The sequence below is a fragment of the Saccostrea cucullata genome, unplaced genomic scaffold (genome assembly GCF_032062105.1).
Source record: "Saccostrea cucullata isolate Sc308-1 unplaced genomic scaffold, CSIRO_AGI_Scuc_v1 ctg792, whole genome shotgun sequence".
Lineage (NCBI taxonomy): Eukaryota > Metazoa > Mollusca > Bivalvia > Ostreida > Ostreidae > Saccostrea > Saccostrea cuccullata.
In genome coordinates, this window is record NW_026918070.1 from 38,279 (window position 1) to 61,968 (window position 23,690).

The 23,690-nt window shown below is 35.1% G+C and overlaps 2 protein-coding genes across 2 annotated transcripts; one reads left to right on the forward strand and one right to left on the reverse strand.

The window, feature by feature from the left end:
- Nucleotides 1-335: 335 nt before the first annotated feature.
- On the forward strand, nt 336-14,599 carry LOC134242710 (beta-hexosaminidase subunit alpha-like). Its single transcript, XM_062724866.1, has 13 exons — nt 336-557; nt 10,188-10,461; nt 10,563-10,625; nt 10,927-10,976; nt 11,186-11,296; nt 11,435-11,536; nt 11,786-11,924; nt 12,005-12,197; nt 12,564-12,720; nt 13,104-13,287; nt 13,499-13,589; nt 13,673-13,777; nt 13,934-14,599. Exons 1-13 carry the CDS (start codon nt 465-467, stop codon nt 14,127-14,129), a joined length of 1,758 nt encoding a protein of 585 aa, XP_062580850.1. The 5' UTR covers nt 336-464; the 3' UTR covers nt 14,130-14,599.
- A 1,070-nt stretch (nt 14,600-15,669) lies between these two features.
- LOC134242808 (uncharacterized) lies at nt 15,670-18,621 on the reverse strand. Its single transcript, XM_062724968.1, has 4 exons — nt 18,291-18,621; nt 18,117-18,200; nt 17,531-17,627; nt 15,670-16,749 (listed from the first exon to the last, which is right to left on the reverse strand). Exons 1-4 carry the CDS (start codon nt 18,321-18,323, stop codon nt 15,944-15,946), a joined length of 1,020 nt encoding a protein of 339 aa, XP_062580952.1. The 5' UTR covers nt 18,324-18,621; the 3' UTR covers nt 15,670-15,943.
- Nucleotides 18,622-23,690: the final 5,069 nt, after the last annotated feature.

Below are 23,690 nucleotides of genomic sequence, written 5' to 3' on the forward strand. Positions count from 1 at the left end.
CTAAATTGTTCATAGAAAGGTTTATCTTTCCTTTATTGTTGCAGTATAGGGCAATCAGAGTCCCCCCCCCCCCCAATGAAATATGTTTTCGAGGTTGGACGGACAGTTTTTCTTTTTTCTGAAAATGACATGTCGTGTGTTCATGCCTTATACAAGTTATACGTACTACTAGATAATTTTTTCAAAATTCCAAACAATTTATTCAAAATTTACCTGGTAATAAAAATATATACTTGCTGCTATATTATGTCATTATCACAGGAAATGCAATATGCTAAAGCATAACTATAGTTTATCAGTGTTGTAATGAGTATACACTTTTAATCTTTTGAAAGTCATACAAGGTGCAGTGATAACAAAACTCGATCCAACATGGCTACTGGTGCGTGCCTCTATCTCCAGGGTTTTACAGGTGGGGGGAAGCTATAGAGATTCCCTCAGACCCTAGAGACGTCACCGAGAAGATGGCGAGATTTCTGACTTTGTCAATCCTCTTTCTGTTTCCTGTGGTTTTGGATTCAAAGCTTACCTACATAGCTATTCGTCTCCCCCTTCAGGTATGTGTGTTGAAATTGATAACGGATTTTGTCAGGCATTTTGATAAATTTAAAAATATTAAAGTTTGATAGATTTACATATTTGTTACGCCATTCCTCTCACAAAAATCTAATATACCTGTGACAGTAACCACAAAAACAGAAAATAGTAGAAAACAACAGGCCCAGGGGCCACATTGCTCACCTGAGCAACTAGCTAGGTAAATAAAAAATTAGTTCCGTATTGAAATGTTTGATTAATATTAATAATACACATGTATTATAAATGTAGATTCGAGGGAGGAGAAGTGAGGGGTGTTTAATTGAACAAACTTAAATTTACACTTCCTAAGAATGTTTTAAATGGTTTGTCTTTATTGTTATGATCCATTTCAATGATGCTTTTAAATTAATGATCATTCATGGTTTTTTCACGAATTTTAACGATTTTTCCCACGTATTCCTAATCCTATGCAAAACTCCCCCATACCCCATTTTGGTCTCACTCTACCCCCAAGGGTAATGATTTGAACAAACTTGAATATACAATACCCAAGTATGCTTCCATATATTTACTATGACCAACTTCGCTGTTCTCAAGAAGAAGGAATTAAAATATTTTTTTTCTATGTTATCCCAGTTTCATCACCCATAATGGTCCCACTCTTGCCCCCAATTGTCATGATTTCAACAAACATGAATCTTCACTACCAGAGGATGCTTCCATATAACTGTGACCGATCAAGGCTTTGCTGTTCTTAAAAGAAAGAATTTTAAAGACTTTTCCTATGTATTCTTGATATGTTAAACTTTGATACACCATTGTGGCCCCACCCTACCCCTGGGGGTCATAATTTGAACAAACTGGAATCTTCACTACCAGGGAATTCTTCTATTTAAAATTCATCTTGCCTGCCAAATTGTATCTTGAGAAGAAGATTTCTTTAAAAATTTCTTATGTACAGGGTGTCTCAAAACATATGTTACATTTCTAAACCGTTATAAAAATTTAATGCCTCAGGTTACATTAATAAAATTTAGAATATATATACTAAAATTATTATAATTTTTTTTGTCAAGCACATATTTTTTACAGTTTCCTTCTTAATCATAAATATTTTTTTCTTTAAAATAACATAGATCATTTTACAGCATGTTCCAAATTACGTCCCTTAAAATTAACATTGTTTGAACACGATTTCCTAAGTTTTTATTTACCAAGTTTGAAATGTAACATTCTAACAGTGAAGAGGTTTTTCCACATTAAAATTAGGTCTAAACAAACACTAGAATTTAAGATTCTCTTTAACAACATTGTTAAAATGGAAGTGGGCTTCATAGGAAAACGATGCATCTGTTAATTTTCAGAGTCAGGTCTAATTAAAATCCAATACCCAAATTCTAAACAACAAGGTGCTAACTTGTTCATACAGGACCCGTCTAAGGGATTTTTTAAAATAAAGTTTCTGTAGAGTAATTTCTATTAATGGTATTAATGTTTGGGCACTCCTTGGTCTTCTAATACCAGAATTAAGTCATGTGTACATTTATGGTGTCTTTTAACTTCAAACTTTCTCACAAATCTGTAAATTAGCATTCTGTTGGGCACTTTCATTACACGATGTTGTTTTCTCATGGTTCTAATGACTAAAGTTGCAGATTTACACCCATATTAAATTTTGACAATTTCTATCAGCTGCTCACATAAAGGTTCCATATCAAAAATATGATGACGTCATTTGGACATCATGATTACCTGACTTTGTAACAGAATTTCATGAAAGTTTGTCAGATAAAACGTATGCTAATACACTAGATGTTGACTAAATATTTCTGTGAATGCTTGTGGTTTGATAAAGTTATAGATGATTAAAAGTGTAACATATGTTTTGGGACATTCTGTATTCCTAATAAGTTAAATTTGAATTCACCCCATCCCTGTGGGTCATGATTTGAACAAACTGATGCTTCTACATGATTTTCATCTTTCCTGGCCAGCTGGTTCTTGAGAAGAAGGATATGGAGATAATGAACAGTATTAAATATCAAAGTCCATAAAACAATACAAAATAGGAGCAGAGCAAACACGGACCTCCGAAACATCAGAGGTGGGATTAGGTGCCATGGAGGAGGACGATTTTGAAAGATTTTTCCTAATATGTATTCCTATGTTAAAATTTGATACCCCATTGTGGCCCCACCCTACACCCGGTGGTCATGATTTGAACAAACTGGAATCTACATTGCCTGAGGATCCTTCCACATAAGTTTCATCTTTCCTGCTCCACTGCTTCTTGAGAAGAAAGTTTTTGTAAAAAACCACTAATTTATCACTTATTAATTATCTCCCCTTGGAAGAGGGTGTGACCCTTCATTTGAACAAGCTTGAATCCCCTTTACCCAAGGATACAAGGGCAAGTTTGGTTGAAATCGGCCCAGTTGTTCTTGAGAAGAGGATGAAAATATGAAAAGTTTACGACAATGACAGACAACGGACATATTTTGAATAGAAATGCTCACTTGAGCCTTCAGCTTAGGTGAGCTAAAAAATCTAACAGAAATATAGCTGATATAAACTTGATCTTTTGTGAAATGAATAAAGAGGTCATATCAAAGTCTCTCATCCCAATTTAAGAAGAAAAGTGTAAGAAAAAAACTTGACCTTGGGCAAACGACATTGAATTTGGGTTTTATAGAATGTGCATCGTAAGTCAGACTGATTGGAAACGTTCTTTTATTCTTATATTTGACTGATGATATGAATCTTGGTTTTATTTCATTTCCGGAATTTAAAAAAATCTACTTTTCATTTGTCATCTACGATTTTGTAGTTTTCATTTCCAGCATTTATAAAAAGAACTTTCTGAAATTAAAATGAAATTGAAATTTTTTTTGTGGTATTTGGAGACCAGGTTCTATTGGAATTCCCATGGGTACCAACTGCAGGCCCTTATTAGCAGACCTATTTTTATATTCACATGAAGCAGAATTTGTGCAAAATCTTATGCGTGAATAGAAAAAAACACTTGGTCTTCAACTCGACATTTTTTACTTGAAAAAGACGTTAAAGATAATCTAACAACCAAGCTATATAATGAAAAAACGTAAATGGCAATCTAACAAGAGCTATATAACTTTTCTATCGTCAGCTCCCCTTACTTATGCAGCAATATACCATATTCATCACATGCATACAATGTGTATATATCTCAGTTAATTCGATACGCAAGAACATGCTCTACGTATGAACAATTTCTAAAACGAGATAAATCATTGCCAAGCAAGATGATGAAACAAGAATATCAGCAGTCTCGTTTAAAGTCATCATATATCGGAAGTTCTACGGTTGATACAATAACCTTGTCAGCAAATACAATTTATCATTGAGTCAAATGCTGACGGACGTTTTTCATACCAATTGTTAGTCCATTATTCATACACTGAATTGACGACGGATTTTTCCGTTATTTCCCGAACATAACAAGGAACACACGGCGGGTGTGACCGGTCAGCAGCGGATGCTCACTCCTCAATGGCACCTGATCCCACCTCTGATGTTTCGGGGTCCGTGTTTGCTCTGCTCCTATTTTGTATTGTTTTATGGACTTTGAGATTCAATACTGTTCGTTATCTCCATATGCTTCTTATTGAAAACTTAAAACACGAGCCATTGAATAGTCTAATCTAAACTCTAAAGTTATACTATTTTAAAATGATAATCCGATTTAAATAGCAGTTATGTTTTCTAATGTGAATTAGATAGGTATGATAGTAAATAGCATTTTTAACGTATAACATTTTCTTCATGAGGCATATATTGTCTGCAAAGTCTAGGTATGAGCATATGCAGCTCAAGACAAATAGGCTTGCAAAAGAAGCAGCAAAGACAGGTCTAAAAATAAACATCGAAAAGACAGAGGTAATGCAGTTCCAGAACAAACACTAGTTATGCGTGGAGAGCACAACCTTAAAGATGTAGACTCCTTTACATACTTAGGCAGTATCGTCACAGTCACTGGTGGAACAGATGAAGACATAAAAGCAAGAATTAATAAAACAAGACACGTCTTCATCACCCTCAAGCCTGTGTGGAGCTTAACAGCACTGTCCACATGCATAAAACTCCAAATCTATAATACCAATGTTAAGTCTGTGCTCCTCTACGGGTGTGAAACGTGGAGAGTCACCAACACCACTTCCAACAAACTACAAACCTTGGCAAACAGATGTCTGCGCCACATAATTAACATCAGATGGTCAGAAACTATAAACAACAAGAATCTGAGGGAAAAACAAATCAAGACTCAATCACTAAACAAATAGACCGTAAAAAGTGGCGGTGGATTAGACATACCCTCCAAAAACTATCAGGAGACATTACACGCCACGCACTCGAGTAAAACCCCCAAGGCAATCGGCGAGTTGGGCGAAAAAAGGAACCATGATGATGGCATTTTCTTCATATCATGATCAGAAATTTGGAGCAGAGGGATATTTCACCCTAATGATCATATATATCTATGTATGACACAATTGATAACACAGGTACATCTTTGATTGATATTCGGGCAAAAGGGGTCATTTGATTATTTTCCTGAAACGACACTTAAAGAGTATCCAGTTAAAATGGTTTAAAGTCATCATTTCGTAAGTTCTATGGTCGATACAATGACTTTGTCAGCAAATAAAATTTTTTATTGAGTCAAATGCTGACTGACGTTTTTCATACCAATTGTTAGTCCATTATTTATACACTGCATTGACGACGGATTTTTCCGTTATTTCCCGATCATGACCATGAGCACGCGGCGGGTGTGACCGGTCAGCAGGGGATGCTCACTCCTCAATGGCAACCAAACCTCTGAGGAGGTCTGTGTTTTTTCTCTGCTCCTATTTTGTATTGTTTTATGGACTTTGATATTGAATACTGTTCGTTATCTCCATATCCTTCTTACAGCATTATGAGCTGCAAGTTTGACATGGAAAAAATTTGTTGTAAATTTGTAATTAACTATTTCAACAATAGAAAAATAGAACATCTATAAACTTCTATTGTTCGTATTTGCGATGGAAGAAATTTTTAAAAGCTTTAATTGAAGCAAAATTACATTACTGTCGTCCTCTACAATGTTGATTTCTTATATAGTGCTATACATTCGTCTGTGGAGTAATATTTCTTCTGAAACAATTTAAAATTTTCTTTTGGTTTTATTGATCACAAGAGTATAAATTACAAGCAAATCAATCATAATAACACATTTTAACAGCAAAATGAATTTCTCAAAAATGCAGCTCATATTGCTTTAAGCAAATGGCAAATGTTCAACATGTTCAATAAACATGGTTTCTGGTGAAACATACGGCCTAGTTCTTTTTCAATTGTTCAGCCTTTTCCACACTGTATGATTTCCTCTTCGCATGACCTTCGTCAAGAAGTCCTCGCACGCCTAACCCGATATTTACATTTGATTGATTGATCGTTTATTGTTTAACGCCCCTCTCGAGAATTTTTTACTCATATGGAGACGCCATCCCTTGCCGATGGAGGACAGCAAATTTTGTACTATACTCGGCACTTGGGTCCATTGAGCAGGGAGAGATTTTTTGGTGCCAGCACCTACTGCGACACGGTACCTCGGTTTATATGGTCTCACCCGAAGGACTGGTCTCAACGTCCCACAGTGAGATTCAAACCCGCGACGTAAGGATCAACTCCTTACTTCGCGACTCAAGAGCAGACCCTCTAAACGTTGCGCCTTAGGACGACTTTTTACATTTGAGCGCGTGTGGAACGTAATATCTCCAGATGGTTTTCTGAGGGTATGCCCAATCCACCGTAACTGTCTTCGGGCTATTCTTTGAGTTATTGAGTCTTGATTTGTTGCTTTCTACTGGTTCTTGTTGTTTATCTTGTTTTTCCACTTGATATTAAGTATGTGCGAAGGTTTGTACATGTAGCTTGTGTTTGAGGTGGTGTTGTTTGTAACTCTTCATGTTTCAGACTTGTAGAGGAGCGAGACTTTAGTAACTGTAATAGATGCGGAGTTTAGTGTGTGTGGACAATCAATGCAGATGGACTCTACACTGACTTGAGAGTGATGAAGGCCTGTCCCGCTTTATCGTAACCCCACTTGAAAAGTTTAAGGGTATACAGTGATCGAGATATCCGTCTCTGGGGAAGCCATCTCTTATCCCTCTGAGTGAAATTTATTCAGGCTTTTCCAGAATCTTAGTTACAAAGTGCCATCATGCACCTTCTATCTCACTTTTGGATTGGACACATATTTCGGGTTTCCAAAAGCAAAACATGGACATGGACATTCATTCAATTCAATTTAAGGGCACCCATCTCTTATCCGCAACTCCTCCTATACCACTAAATAAAATCTAATGATACATTCACGGATTTTGTATTACCAATGTCATCGTGCACCTCCCACTTTACTTTTTGACCTAACACTTATTTTGGGTCTCCAAGAGCATACCATTTGTCATTATAACCATATGAGAGGTGAGGAGGTATCATTTAGTAAGCTCATTGCTCACAGTACCTCTTTAGTTAATTTTTGCTTTTATGTCCTCATCTGTTCCACCATATGCTGCTTAGGTATTGAATGGAATCTTTCATGTTATTTTCCCAAAGCGTGATTAGTGTTTGCTGTTTGTTATGTCAATGTTGACCTGTAGACTTGTCTTTGTTGCTTCCTTGGCAAGTCCCCCGCTTTTTGTCCGTCAGTCTGTCAGTCTGTCCGTCTGTCAGTGTCACAAAAACTTTAACCTTGCCCATAACTTTTGAATGCTCATATGTATATTCCTTGTGACAAGACTTTGGCTCAAATTTGACCTTTTGACCTTGACCTTTGTTTGACCCACTTTTACACAAAAAATCCTAACTTTTACTTTGGTTATCTTTTGAATTAGAAATCCCCCGCTTTGAGCTGCATATGCGTCACAAAAACTTTAACCTTGCCCATAACTTTTGATTTAGCTGAGCTCATATTTCACAAGTATATTCCTTGTGACAAGACCTTTCTTTGGCTACCACCAAATTTGACCTTTTGACCTTGACCTTTGAGTTTGACCCACTTTTACACAAAAAATCCTAACTTTTACTTTGGTCATATCTTTTGAATGGTAGAAACTAGGACTTTCATATTTCACATATATATTCTTTGTGGCAAGACCTTTCATTGGATACCAACAACCTTGACCTTTTGACCTTGACCATGGAGATTTTTGCACTTATAAAAAAACATTAACCTTGACCATAACTTCTGAACGGTAAGGGCTAGGGTTTTCGTACTTCACATATGTAATCCTTGTAAGAAGTCCTTTCATAAGATACCATGAACTTTGACCCTTTGACCTTGACCTTTGAGTAAGTCTTTTTTTCAAGAACATTGACCTTGGTCACAACTTTTGAACTGCCGATGCTAGGGCTTTCATTTTTCACATATGTATTCTTTGTGGCAAGACCTTTTTTGGGTACCACCAATTTTGACATATTGACCTTGACCTTGGAGTTTGACCCAGTTTTACACAAAAATTCCAAACTTTTACTTTGGCCATAACTTTTGAATGGTAGATACTAGGACTTTCATATTTCACATATATATTCTTTGTGATAAGACCTTTCATTGGATACCAATAACCTTGACCTTTTGACCTTGGAAAGTTTTCGTACTTATAAAAAAACTTTAGCCTTGGCCATAACTTTTGAATGGTAAGGGCTACATGCTTTACATATGTAATGCTTGTGAGAAGATCATTGAATACCAAAAAACTTTGACCCTTTGACCTTGACCTTGGAGTTCAGTGATGATTTAATATAATAAATGAAATAAATGACATATGATAGGATGTTCATATTAGCACAATATGTCATAAAAACTGACATCTCACCCACAAAGACACCGAAAGCGGGGGACCAAAAAACATGAGCTGCATATGCTCTGATAATAATACTAATAGGTTATTAACAAATTTAAGGGTTTCCATATTATGGAGTGAGATTCTACTGGACTAGAAAGCCTGAAAGATGCAATAAGAACGCCTTCATCTAGAACAAGAGGCTTTAGAAAAAAACATGTCTTGTACAAACCAGATCGCCACCTTACATTTTATAATCGAACAGCCACGTGAGTGGCAGTCTACATCTGAAATTCATCAACTTTGAAAAAGCCTTTGATGGCATTGACAGAAAAGTCATCCGGAAACTACTAAAGCATTATTTTGTTTAAATGTTGCTTAACCTCTCTCTTGAGAATTGTTTGCTCCTATGCGCACCACTTGCCCGCGGCCATCCCGCATAATCAGTCCAATGCCACAAAGTAAAATCATCGGTGACAGTAGATAACCCTGTATGCACTTCAAAGGCTTCCGTAAGCTCCCCGTTGTGATCTTAAATGGCATGTAGCCTCGACATATAATTCTTTGATGTTGATGGAGGTGGGTTGCGTTCCATAATACTAGAGTTACGTCGTGGGTTCGAATCCACTGAGGGACGTGAAGACCGGTCCTTCGGATGAGACTGTATAAACCAAGGTCCCTTTTCCCAGTAAGTTTTGGCACGAAAAAGATCCCTTATTGCTCAATGGCAAAAGGTGCCGAGTATAAAATATAATAAAATATATAAAATTTGCGGCTCTCCATGGCCACCCGCCAGTAGTGGCGTCTCCATAGGAATGAAAAGTTCTCGAGAGGGACCTTAAACACATATAAACAAAATAATGCCAGAGTAATTTCCAGATGACTTTTCTATCAATGCTATCAAAGGCTTTTCAATTTCAAAGTCGATGAAGTTCAGGTGATGACTGCTACTCTAGTGTATGTTCGATTATTATACGTAGAGTGGCCATCTGTTCTGTAAAGTACTTGTTCTTTCTAAAGCTTGCATGTTCTGGACGGAGGCGTTCCTCTATTGCATCTTTCAATCTTTTTATTATTATTCTTGTCAGAATCTTGCATGGGACAGATAGGAGCATGATGCGACGCCAGTTCTTGCATTGTCCCAGGTCTCCTTTCTTGTGGAGCTTCATTAAATGTCCCTTCTTCACTCAACTGGTTCCTTCCCCTCTAACTAAATCTGCAGTAGAGGTAGTATTATCTGCTGAAGTTTGTATATCTGCCTTTGGAGCTTTTGTGGGGATTCCGTCAGGCCCAACTGTTTTTTCGATTCTTTGTTTTTTTTTTTCGAGCCTTGATGGTCGCAGTCCACGTGGGAATGGCATTGAGCACTAGTACTGTTACTTCAGAGTCTTCTGTTGTTGGACAATTAAGTCCTTTGAAGTGTTTGACCCAGCGCTTTCTCTTATCTTCTTTCTTTGTAATAAGAATTGCCTTACTTGTCTTTTACTGGCTTGCTCTGTTGTGGTCTGCTCCCTTCCAGGGTTTTTGTACTTTGTGAAGAAGTCTCTGTTTTTCTTTTATGTAAGTGTCGACCAGTTTCTATATTTCTACCGAAAGTCATTCATTATGTCGTTATTGTTTTATCCCAATATCTCCTCGCATGCGCTGTTCAGTGATTGATAAACAATGAGAAAACTGAGTGGTTGGTTAACTTAGTAATTGGTCTATATAGTAGCACGACCATATTTATTCTGTTTATGTTAAAGGTCCTTAGAGACACTGACAATGTCTGTTTGATGACAGGGAAACAGAGCAGCTCCCGGCGCTCCTTGGCCTTTACCTAAAACATGGATGAACAGCACCGAAAGATTTATTTTCCATCCGACAAAATTTCAGTTTATTTCTTCCATGAAGTCATGTGACATCTTATCATCGGCCTTTGAGCGATATCAAACCATATTCAATTTGGAGAAAGATTCCAATGCACAAGGGCCAGAAAAGCTTGTGACGTCATTGAATATTGTTGTCAAAGAATCGTCCTGTCCAGGGTACCCCAGTCAAAACATGGACGAATCGTGTGCGTAATCCAAGTTAAAGAATGCTTTGATTCTGATCAATTTTAATCATTTGAAATAAATATTTAATTACAAATGATACCTATTCTTTTTACCTCGACAGATAATTTAACAATTTCTACGAATCCTCAACTCACATCTGAAACAGCATGGGGTGCTCTTAGAGGTAAATCTTGATTATGATAAAACGATGTGTATGTTTTACTTCTGAAATTCAATTTTTCAACGTAAGAAAAAATCATGCAGCTAGAGTTGGAAAATTCTGTTTATACTTAGAAGTATTCAATCAGAAGATGTTTGAATTTCATGTTTAAAAACATTCATTGAAATGGTGTTCAATATGCCTTTTGGTTTGGAACCATTCTTACTGATGATGTCAAAGTTAGTATTACTCTTTGAGGAGACATAGGTTAAAAAATGTCATACAAGTTTTGAATACTAGTACATGTGTATTTCTAAATTTACAGGCTTAGAAACATTCAGTCAGCTAATATACAAGGAGGTGGCAAAAAATACGGTGAGACGTTACATGAGAAAAAATTAATTAATCTTAATTATAGAAATACCATGTCTTAATATGTAACATACTGATAGTATATTAAAGAAAATCATCCGCGATCAAGATTTTTTTCTATCACCAATGCTCTTACCAGTGGACAACATTTTTTAAATGAAATTTTCTCGGTTCTTTTGGTTGTCAATGAGGAATCATGTTGTATTTTAAAGCTCTTCATCAACAAGACGACTATAATGGACGAGCCTCGTTTTAGTTATCGCGGCATCATGCTGGACACCGCCAGACATTACATTCCTATTCCTATTCTGCTAAAACATCTTGTGAGTCTTTATATCCGACTTTTTTTCAACTTTTGTCGATTAAATAACAATGGCAAACATGTTATGTTAAATGTTTCTAATATATATTTATTTCATATTTACATGTCTCATACATTTTTTTTTTGTTTTTGATTTCAGGACGCCATGGCTTACAACAAGTTCAATGTGTTTCACTGGCACATTGTGGATGACCAGTCATTTCCATATGAAAGTATTTCATTTCCAAGCTTATCAGAAAAGGTACAAAAACACCAACAACAAAAAGATCATGAATTAAAAATATTCTTTTCTTTTAACTAAAAAGTTTACATATTTCTTGGATTATCTTTTATTGAGCAGAAAGTTCTAGTATATATTTAAACTTTTAATATTGCTGATTACATACTTAGAAAAATCAAATATTTGTCTTTTTTTTTCTTGTATATTTTAACGCCAAAACTGAAACAACTATCTGAATTATCGTTCTTTTTCGTGTTGAAAATTTTGCAGGGTGCGTGCGACTTAAAGCTCATCTATACACAGGAAGACATAAGACACGTGATTGAGTATGCGCGACTACGGGGAATTAGAGTCATTCCGGAGTTTGACACACCTGGACATACACAGTCATGGGGAAAAGCATTCAGATGTAGGATATTTTTTTTCAAATTTGCTTAATTTTTAGAATATATAATTAATAAACTAAAGTGATTTTTGAATTAATTTCAGATCTCTTGACGCCATGTTGGGTTGATGGAAAAGAAGGTGTTGCTAAACCAAACTTCCACGGGGCATACGAAATGTTTGATCCATCCAGAGACTCCACATTTGACTTCCTGGAGAAGTTTATCAGTGAAATTGTCCGAGTTTTTCCTGACCAGTACTTACATCTCGGAATGGACGAGTCTTACCCTGCTTGTTGGTGAGGGATTCAATTTCATTGCGAAGGAATTCACTTCATTTATTGAAATAATTTTACTTCAGTTCAACAACTGTGCTGGTATAGTTATTTATTTTTCCGTTATTTCCCGATCATTACAAGGAGCACAACCGGGTGTGATCGATCGGCAGGGGATGCTTACTCATTCGTGGCCTCCTGATTCGACTCTCTGGTGTTCTAAAGCTCCGTGTTTGCTCTCCTTTTCCTTTTGTTTGAATGGACTAAACGTATTGAGATTGAATACTCTTCTTTATCTCCATATATTTCATGTATAACTGTATTTGAGTTTTGGAGATGCTAAAAGGTTGTTTCACCTGAGTTTTACCGCACTGCCCACTTATTTTACAGGAAGTCGAGCCCAAACATCACCGCCTTCATGAAGGAGAATAATATTACGTCATATGTCCAGCTGATGCAGTATTATGTGACAAAAGTCCTGGATATTGTAGAAAATACCAACAAAAGCTACGTCATCTGGCAGGACCCAATAGAAGAGGGAGCCCGGGTATGTCTCGATCCAAAAACGGATTCTAGCCAGGTCTATCTAGAGAATAAAGCCTCTTTATAGGGTCCAAAAAGCTCATGTGAAACGAAAAGTTGTATGTTAACTTTTCCTAAAAAATGGTATGATTCTTCTTGGAATTTGGCAAAGTGATTTAAACAAATAAGTAAAATGGCAAATGGTCACAAAGCATAGCTGGCTGTAAAAAAATATATTTAAGTTGAACTGGCTTCCTATTATTCTAAGTACAATGTGTCTTTTTACTGTACATTTCATTTTTAGATTTGTTTCTCAGAAAGAAAAGAAAATGTCTTGGCAATTTCCTTAATTTTGTTTAATAAAATGTTCTGCATGAACAAAAGAAACTCAGTACATTTTCTACCCAGGCTAAAGAAGACACAATAGTGGAGGTATGGAGAGGGAATACAACTGTTCCCTGGCAGAGTTATATGAGTATGGTAGCCAGTAAGGGTTATAAAACCATCCTTTCCTCCTGCTGGTATCTTAACTACATCAGCTACGGCCAGGACTGGAAAAAGTACTACGAGTGTGAACCGTACAACTTCACGGGTAAGTCATCAGTGTACAGCAGATGTTCTACCCAGAAGAAAATGAGCTGTAGGGCGGCCTACAACAGGTAGTTTAATGAAAATTGGACTCTCAACAACTTGAAAGACAACTAATTCACAAGAAATGAATGGTACTATTTTACCGGTAAGGTAAAGGGATATAATCGGCAACCAGAGAGTTATTTAAAAGTTTCTAATTTTGCAATTTGAAGGTACGGCGGACCAATACAGGAAGGTGATTGGAGGAGAAGCTTGTTTGTGGGCGGAGTATGTTGATGGCACCAATCTCCTCTCAAGAGTCTGGTATGTTTAATTAAGTCATTCCATGTTAAATGATGTACAGAATCATAACAGATCGAAGAAGCATTGATTGACTTTGTCCACAGGCCAAGAGCGTCCGCTGTAGCCGAGCGACTTTGGAGCCCACGTTACGTCACCGATGTAGAGAGTGCAAAGTTCAGACTGGACCAACAACGATGTAGGATGTTGAGGTATATTTGATACTTACAATGACTCGTGCAGATTTTGATTAATATACTTAATTAAAACGACACAGGTTCTTTTGTCGATTAAAAGCTCTTTAGAGCTCAACTTTATTTTTTTTTTTTACAAACTGGACTCTACGTACGATTTTGTGATTTTGACAGGCGAGGTATTCCGGCCCAGCCGATACTGGACGGTTACTGTGGAGATTATGAGTTTGGTTTTCCGGGCAGTAACGGAATATATGAGCCGTCAGAGACGGAACAAAGAATACCGACGTCATCACATTCAGCCGCGACGGCTCTCTCCTCATTATTATTTATCACTTATTTATGTACATTGACAGTGCTTACACTATGAAAGAGTTACAGTACAGTACATTACAGTACAGAATTAACAACCTCTAACTATTTATACACCCACACCCTCATCTCGGTCAATTCAATAAACGTATACTCAGTATCCACCATACACAGCATTTTCAGCTGGTATTCTAAGAAGTATTGAATTCATCAGTTGGTTATGCGAACAAAATACATATGTAGTCTTCCAGTCTCTTTTCTAGCCTGATTTTCCGATTTTTAAATTGACTTCTAAAGAAATATGTGATATCCTTAGTCTTATATTTACATCTAAAAATCACATGTGTATATCAGATATATGACTTCGATCATTCAAACATAGAATGATAGATTTCAATATATTCATAGCATGTTCTTTATCATTTTTCGAATTTTTCGCTTATTTAAAGTCTGTATATTTATGTCCGAACTGTAAGTTATAAAGTGATATGCTTTTCTTATATTCAATTTGCATAAATTAAAGATTTTCGACACCACCACTTTATTTGAAGTATATAATTATATATAATGATGCCTCTGTTTTGTGTAAAATTTGCAAATGAACTCAAGAAATACAGCATGCACCATTTTAAAAATTCTTGTACGTGTAGTTAACAGGGTTTAAATACGAGAGATTGCATTGAATTGTCATTATCATATGAACAAAACCAGAAAATGCATGAACGTGCAGAGAACTTACCAAGTATTTTTTATTGATTAATTATGATGAATCTATGTCCGATATCATTAATAGCTGTTACAATTCATCATTTGTCGGCTACAAGGAATACTGTTTTGTTATGGTATTTTTTGGATTATGTTTCGGGACTTAAATTACACCTGTACGTGTCTTAAAATCCATGACAGGTGAATGGCAGAGAAAATGAAACAAAGACCATCAAAATGGCACGTACTGAAACATTTCACAACATATTCACTGTACAATTCCATTACTGTTGTCATTAGTAGATTTCGGCGCTTTTTGTCCCAAATCTCATATATGCTACTTAATTTGTATATTCATTGTAAATATGTTACTTATGCTGAAAACGCAATTCATACTAGATTTAAACGTTGCTCTAATTTAAAATAAAGAATACGTGTGAAATAAAAGGAATTCTGTTAGCATTTTCTGCATTGCGATATGCTTGTCGTAATCGTTAAATAATGTTCTAATTGAAAATTGAATGATCATCCGACATTGATGGCTGAGTTATGGACATTTTACGATAACGTATTACAGCCTAGAAGTTAACGTTCACACGGTAATACAATAAGACTACACGGCCCTACAATAACACCACACGGGCTGGACACACCTGACCACCGGAATGGGACGCGGTCCTTTATATCCCCGGAATTATGGCGGTTTTATTCCAAAACTAGACCTATATTTAACATCAGAAATTAACAAATCATTAATCCATTATATTGGTCTACCAGAAAAAATGATAATATAATGAATAGGAAACAATTAAATATATTAACATTCAACCTGATGTTTTACATACAGGCAACAAGGTAGAGCATATATTACCACGTATAGATATATACATATAAAGTTTTTCATGTAACGGATTTGTTTAATTTAAAATAATTGTTATGTATATATAATGACATATACACACACAACAACGAAATATATATAAACAGATATGTGTTTCAGATATTTGTCACATACAAATGATATATCATTTCATTCATTCTAGCGCTAACGTAGAATCTATAAATTGCAGTAAACAGTCGTACATTTAAAATATATCTTGGTGAACTTAAATACTTATCAAATACAACAGAAAAGTTAATTCAAATTCCAGGCCTTCGAGTTTTATTTCATAAATTGGGGCCCGGGCGAATTAATATGGGCCTAGTTCTTACATTAGCTCTTCTGATGCTATCAATCGGCTGATTCTCCATTAACACGGTAGCACCAGATTGATCCGGGAAAAGATTTGTTCCTATGTCCCGTCTCCGGTTCCGGAGAATAGAGAGTCCTGAATTAGGGCGACGGAATGGCACAACCTGTCTGTTTGTTTGAGTGGCCGGTATCAATCCGTTGTTGGCCTGAACAGTGGTGAATTCGTTTGGAATTCTTGTTTCTATTGAGTTCAAAACATTTGTTCCTGGTAGATCAGAAAACACGGAAAATCCAGAGTCCATATCCTGTTGTGTCTCACGGAATGCTGATATCAGCCGATTGTTTGGTGACTGGTTCCCCAAGAAGTTGTTGTCTTGTCCCCTGCCCCCAGCAGAGAGGATCCTCTCGTTCGATAACTGGGGGTCTCTAAATATAAACACAGTATTATCATTGCCGTTATTTTCTACCCGCCGTTCTTGGAAAACAGGCAGGTTACCAATGAAGCGTGGTTCTGGCGGGAAAAAATCGCCGCCATCGTCACGTGGGGTTTCCACAAATGTGCCATTCTCTGCTATTCTCTGTACACTCCTGTTTGTAAATCGAGGGATTAAAGAGCGGACCGTTTGTCGAGTCCTTGGAAACCAGCAGTAACTTCCAGTGAAACTGTGACAACAGATCTGTGGTGCGTCACATCCGGCATCGTCAAAACAGTCCACTGAAAACTGCTGAATCATGTTCAGACGAGGATCTGGGCATGTTCCCTCTCGAGGCAGGTCAAAGACTGAGAATGAAATATAGTAAATGTATAACCTTAATCCAGGGTTATTTTTCACCAAACAACCTTTGGTATGCTTTAATACTTTAGTATGTCAATGAACGTTACTTATATGACCCTCATTTAAACACTTAGATGCCTAAAATAGATACGTGTCATTCGTTTTGCAATAGAAACAACGTTAATTCCAATAGTTAGTTACAAAGAAAGGCAATTGAGTTTATATTCATGTTTGTATGAAAATGATAAAAAGAAGAATTGAGTATGCTTATATTCTAATTAGTAATATGGTCATGCATTTTTCCTTGATTAAATAGTTACCGCTCAAGAAATCTATACAGATGGCTTGTTTGGCGATGTTAAAGTACAACTAATATATAAATAGCTGGGAACTGAAAGTAAAGAAACCTTACCACGAACATAAGAGGAAGTGAAAGTAAAAAAAAACCCTTACGACCATCACAGGATAAAGTGAAAGGAAAGAAGCCTTACCACAAGCACAGGAAACAATCTTACGACGTACATGTATGTTAAGGAAAGCTTACCGTCAACACGGGATAAAGTGAAAGTAAAGAACCTTACCACCAAAACAGGAGTAAATAAAAGTATAGAACCTTACAGGAGTGAATGAAAGTAAAGAACCTTACAGGAGTGAATGAAAGTAAAGAACCTTACCACCAACACAGGATAAAGTGAAAGTAAAGAACCTTACCACCAAAACAGGAGGAAATGAAAGTAAAGAACCTTACCACCAACACAGGATAAAGTGAAAGTAAAGAAAACTTACCACCAACACAGGAGGGTTCCTTTAAAAAGCACGGCCCCGACTCACGACAGTTCTGATAGGAAAGGTCGCAGGTCTCTCCAAAATTACATTCCACAATCTAAATACAAAATACCAACAGGATATATTTCAGTCAGACAACTTAAAGTATATGTTCCATACGATCAGACTTTTTAAAGAAAAATAAACTAGTGATTAAATGTATTTCTGATTAATACCTTCTTTCCTTTAATTTACATCATTGATATCATAACAAGGTAATCAAAAAAGAGAGAAAAATATTTTGCTTTATTTGAAGAAATAATGGTTATACAGTAACAAAAAATGGAAATATTGATATCATTTTTGATGTTTGAATTTACTTTATTATTCTTTTCCCTTTTATTTTTTTACTTCTTAACATTTAAAAATCAGGTTGCATAAACAACCATCTGTTAATCAAGTACTTTTTTTAATTTTGGATAAAAATCATAAACTAATAAAATATGGAACAGTTCTATTCAAAGTATAAAATGAATGATGGAACTCGATGTTGAGAATGAAATAAAAGTGATTAAGTAAATTAAATACATTAATTTAATTTACTCACTGAACAGGAGTGCCGGCGGACCACGTTAATCCATGGGTTCCGAAATCTGGTCTGTGCATCTCCAAACTGTATTAATCCAAAGACCTGTACATGTAGTTAGAAGAAAAATGAAAATCTTAAAGAAAGATTTTTTAAAATTAAATACGTTATCTTTTTAAATTTAAAAAAACTTACCCACAGAAAGCAGTGGAAAATAGAAAACCTCATTTTAATCCAGACTGGCTTTTCCTATGAACATTGTTGACCGTCGGTCGGGCAGAGTGAACATCGAACCCGACGAGGTCAATAAATGTTTGTGATTACGGTATGGCAGTAAAGAGGCCTAATACACAGAGAAGTAGTAATTCAGGGAAGGTAAGGGGGTCAGTCGGTTTGTCTGGGGCGCCCAATCGCTTCCTGATTCCTGATCACAAGCTAAACTTCGATTAACCCGTGTTTCTCAAATGTTACACGTTTTTTTCATGTCCATATTGAAGTCTTTATTCGAAATGATTACAAAATTTATAGTTTTTCAAAATGTGAACATATTTTGATTATGCAATTTCTTGTTATGCTCCTACATTGCATTTGCGATTACATTCAAAATTACTCATGAAGATGTTAATTTTTTGGTACTAAATTACAGGCAGTTTGGGAATAATAAAAAAAATATTGCACTCTTCCGGAAATTTCAAAAGCTCTCACAATGTCTCGTTTGATTAAAAAAAAAATTAGACGACAGGAATTTTAAATTTTCCAATCTCCACATCAAAATTGTTGAACAAACTATCCTTAATAATAAACTATCAAAATCTATTGGTGCTCTTTAAATGATTTAAAAATATTATAATTTCTTCATAGATTTTGATGCTTTAATTTATACACACCCTATGTAAATATTTTTAAAAAATTAACTGTAAATGCCAATTAATATATTTACTTAAACTAAGGCGTTTCATATAATAAATCAGTTTCAAAAATTATAACAAATTAATGTTCACAAAATGTTTGTTTTATTTGTTTGTTTATGTTTTCCCCTTTTTTCTTCATGTGTATTTACTCAATTCATAACTATTAGGACGTCAGTAATTTGTGTAAGTAAAAAATCATTCTGACGTCAGTGGTGAATCTTGCCAAGATAAAAATGAAAGATCCGTACAGAAACATGTATTTCAACATTAGATGACCATCATTAAAAATCTAGATTGAGAGAAATTTATGCAGCCAGTAAATACCTAAAAGCGGGCCAGTATGATCAGGACACAAGTATACGTATATCTTAATTGAATAAAAACATTAACAAGTGCTGATTACTGCATATAGAACACCGATTATTAATTATAATTTTTATGACAGGCTATTACGATGTAATTAAATAATTACCCGCGGGCAGGAAGCAACAGGTATGAGACAATTACAGGTGATAACATTACGGTAGATAACAAAACTGCACAGTTGTATCAGTACATGTAGTTGTACCCAACCACGTTTTTAAAAAAAATATATTTCTTGTCGCTCAAAGAAGAAAATATTATAAAACGGAGCTGTATTGTTACTTCTGTGTAATCTTTATATATACAGAAATGTCTCCTACCTTTTCAAACTTGTGCGATATTAATCTATAATATCCTCGCCCCCCAAAATAAGTGTTAGTTATGTCCTCTTCTGAGATTTTATGGTTTTCTCTTTAAAATAGTCATACATAAGTTATACAGCTCTTAATTAAAAAGACATTGTGTTTCCATTTAAATGTTTTAAAAATAAATTCATCTATACTTATTAAATAAAACAGGGTCTGGTAATTTAAGCAGTAAAAGTACTTAAAAAAGAAATAAAATAACACGTAAATTCTCTGCTTAAGCTGAAACAAATTATTAAAATGGAAAATGTTTATTTGACTCAGCTATTGACGTAGACCTGTTGTTACTCTATATTTTTGTTAATATAAGAGAGGTAATCTAATATAAATAACTTTATTCTGTTTAATAAAGTTGTCCCGCTTTAACATTTCTGTGATCCATAGCTTAAATTTCTTTTGCTATTAACAATTCACCTCATTTGTTCATCTAAAACGCAATTGGCTAGGAAAAATTACAGTCTCTGATCAGTTATGAAGTAGGAAAACATCATAAAGTACACAAAACGTAGATAAATTATTGAAAATAATGGATGGGGGATGATTTACTGCTATATTTGATTTATGACTGTCTCTCTATTCTCCCTTTCCCCGTCCTTGCGTTTCTGTCAAGCTGAATGCAGGTCATGGATATGAGAGCAACTAAATAATTTAAAGTCCGTCGTTTCTAATCAATAACTTATTTTTAACATTCTATATTCTTTAGAGAAATCACTTTAGAATATTGAATAAAATATTTAATGGTTTCTGTAGCAGCCCTTTCTTTTTCTTCTAGATTGGAATTGCAACATCTGTGTTCACTCTCAGTTGCTCCTTTTACTGTATTAGATCACAAGAAAATGTTAGCAGAATATGATAAAGCATATGATCAAAGGCAATCATTAACATTAATGAAGTTTTTCACACTTAAGTTCCCATTTAACATGTTTAGATATTTGTAAAAAATTCTGAGCCAGGTAAATAGTAGTTCCACACCAGTCTGTCGTTTACTGGACATGCAGACCTGGCATGATCCTGTCCATAAAAACAATACGATTCAGGAACAGAGCGAATAATATCAGCATACACGTAAATGTTATCAGCCAAAATCTGTCCACTCTGTGAAAAAGACAGAATTGCTGGAGTGATGTTAGACCTGATGATAGTTTCCTCAGAGAATGGACAGCCTGATACCTGTAACTTACCTGAAACTTATACTCCGTCCATTCCTTGTCAAGTTAAAGATGTGAAAAATTTTCTATCATCAAAAGAAGATAGGTATTTAGACGATTAAGAAGCCGTTCATGGATGAAAACAGAACAAAAATCTGAATGAGCAAGGAGGAAGCAAAACTAGTATCCAATTTTAATGCTTTCGCGCAAGAACTTCTTGTTGATCAATGAATGAAATATATAGAGATGACAATAGTATTCAAGCTCAAAGTCCATAAAAACAAATCAATTTAGGAGCAGAGCGAATACGGACCTTTAAAACATCAATGGTTGGATATGGTACCATAGAGAAAGGAGCACCCCCTGCCGACCAGTCACAACCATTGTGTGCTTGTCATGATTGGGAAATAACAGAAAATCTGTCGACAATTCAGAATGTGAATATTGAAGAAACAATCTGTGTGAAAAATATCAGTCAGCATTTGACTTTATGGTAGATTATATTTCCTGACAAGGTCATTGTATGGACAGTAGAACTTAAGAAATGATTACTTTAATGATTGATTGATTGAGTATAGGTTGTTTAACGTTACTTTCGAGAATTTTTCGGAAAGCTGCAAATTGTGTCCTTTACTCAGCACTCAGGGCCATTAAGCACGGAAGGATGAGGATGATGGTGACTTGATATTTTTCTTTCATCGATTTATCTATCACTAACTTACCTCTTTTTAGAAATTGATCTAACGGAAAGCAAGCTCCTGCATATCGAATTAATTGAGAGATAAAAACCTCATATGCAGATGATAGGGGTATATTATATTGCTGCATTAGTAAGGGAAGTTGACGATTGAAAAGTTCATCACGTTCATCATAAAACTGTGTTGTTCTGATTACCATTAAACATATAGTAATAAAGGTATTTAAGATCAAAAGTACAATAAACAATACAAAATGGAAGCAGAGCAAACACGGACCTCCGAAACATCAGAGGTGGGATCAGGTGCCATGGAGGACTGATCATCCCCTGACGACCGGTCACACCCGCCGTGTACTCCTTGTCATGATCAGGAAATAACGGAAAAAATCCGTCATCAATTCAGTGTATATATAATGGACTACCAATAAGTATGAAAAACGTTAGTCAGCATTTGACTCAATGATAAATTGTATTTGCTGACAAGGTCATTGTACCAACCATAGAACTTAAGAAATGACTACTTTTATCGAGACTGCTGAAATTCATATTTCATCAACTTGTATGTCAATAATTTACCTCGCTTTAGAAATTGTTCATACGTAGAGCATGCTCTTGCATATCAAATCAACTGAGATATGTCAACTACGTGTACAGGTGATGAAGGTATATTGCTGTATAAGTAAGGGAAGTTGACGATAGAAAAGTTAAAGTCATCACGTTTATTATATAGCTTGGTTCATACCATTAACGTCTTTTTCAAGTAAAATATTCAAATATGATACAGATGTGTCAGACTCTGTGGTATCTTTTATTTCAATCTCACCTTGATATATCGTATTTATCAGAGGCAGGATAAAATGTCTTTTACTAGTAAACTATCCAAATATGGAACATATGTGTCAGACTCAGTGGTATCTTTTGTAACAAACTCATTAGGTTATATAGTGGCGGTACATGATGAATAGAAATAACTATTATTTAATAGGTAATACATCGGTTATATATATCTTTATTTTCGTACTGAAAGCCACAGCAAGTTTCTTCTTCCCATGTATAAAATTTTGAATAAATCTTACTTCGTATGGATACAAAATACTAGTAAGTCTGCTAATTTAGGCACGGTTGGTACCATAGAAATTCCAACAGATTGTTTGACTTTTGTCTAAAAAAAACACAGATAAACTGTCATTCAGAAATTTAATAATCTTTTTAATATCAACTTTAGAGTTCTTGTGTGTGTGAAATCGGAATGTTACTAACAAAAAAAAATTTGCGAAGATTAATGACAAATTGAGTAAATTTACGAGTTCCATTTTACTGACAAAGCAGCTGCCAATGATGTCAAAAAGGTACAAAAGTTGTCATAACAATGAATTTTTAATAAGTCTAATGGAGGTATTACATAAATAAGAGGTCCATTGAATTATTTATTATCTGTTTTAGAATTTGCAGTTTATTGTCATAGAAGAGTAATTTTATCACGCTTTTTGAAACAGGGTTTAAAAATCGTGTACATGAGTCGGAGATTCGTGCTTTACAAACAATAGGGCTGCTCGGTCAATATTCAGCGTGGTTAGACCCTATTGATCAACAAAAAAATTAATTGCTTCTGCTGAGGCTTTTAAAAAAAAATTTGTTAAAACATTTTCTAACTATACATTTTTATAAATCTTGAAATTTACACGCTCTAGTAAAATGCCCTCAGGGCGTTTAGTAAGGTTGGTTTCGGATTTTCAAGAACAAAACACCAATAATTTTTTTTCTAGATGGAAATCCAATTTTATTGTTTGATTTGACAGAGTCGGTCCCTCTTTTATTGTGTGTATTATAAGAGAAGATCAAATTACAGATATCACATGCATATCCAATATGCGCCAAATATATCGCTAAATCAGCTAAATCTCTAAATCAGCATTTTTATACAAATCAGACGGTTTTAAAATATAAAATGCATTTGGAAAATTAATAATTTAAGAATTCATATATTGGAAATTTTTTTGGAATGCAAAACGTGATAAAATTGTGAGAGATTGATTTCACGTTATTAAAATTTTTAAATTCTGGGGTTAGATTTCTTTTCACAAAATGAGGAAATCCCAAAAGGCAAAAAT

Bases quoted from the DNA above. Each gene is read 5' to 3' on its own strand.
- LOC134242808 (XM_062724968.1), bottom strand. From the start codon at position 18,323: ATGAGGTTTTCTATTTTCCACTGCTTTCTGTGG. The intron at 18,201-18,290 runs GTAAGTTTTTTT...CTACATGTACAG, and splicing joins TTTTCCACTGCTTTCTGTGG to GTCTTTGGATTAATACAGTT. The intron at 16,750-17,530 runs GTAAGTTTTCTT...TTTCATTCTCAG, and splicing joins GGAACCCTCCTGTGTTGGTG to TCTTTGACCTGCCTCGAGAG.
- LOC134242710 (XM_062724866.1), top strand. From the start codon at position 465: ATGGCGAGATTTCTGACTTTGTCAATCCTCTTTCTGTTTCCTGTGGTT. The intron at 10,977-11,185 runs GTGAGACGTTAC...TGTATTTTAAAG, and splicing joins AGGAGGTGGCAAAAAATACG to CTCTTCATCAACAAGACGAC. The intron at 11,297-11,434 runs GTGAGTCTTTAT...TTTTGATTTCAG, and splicing joins CTATTCTGCTAAAACATCTT to GACGCCATGGCTTACAACAA.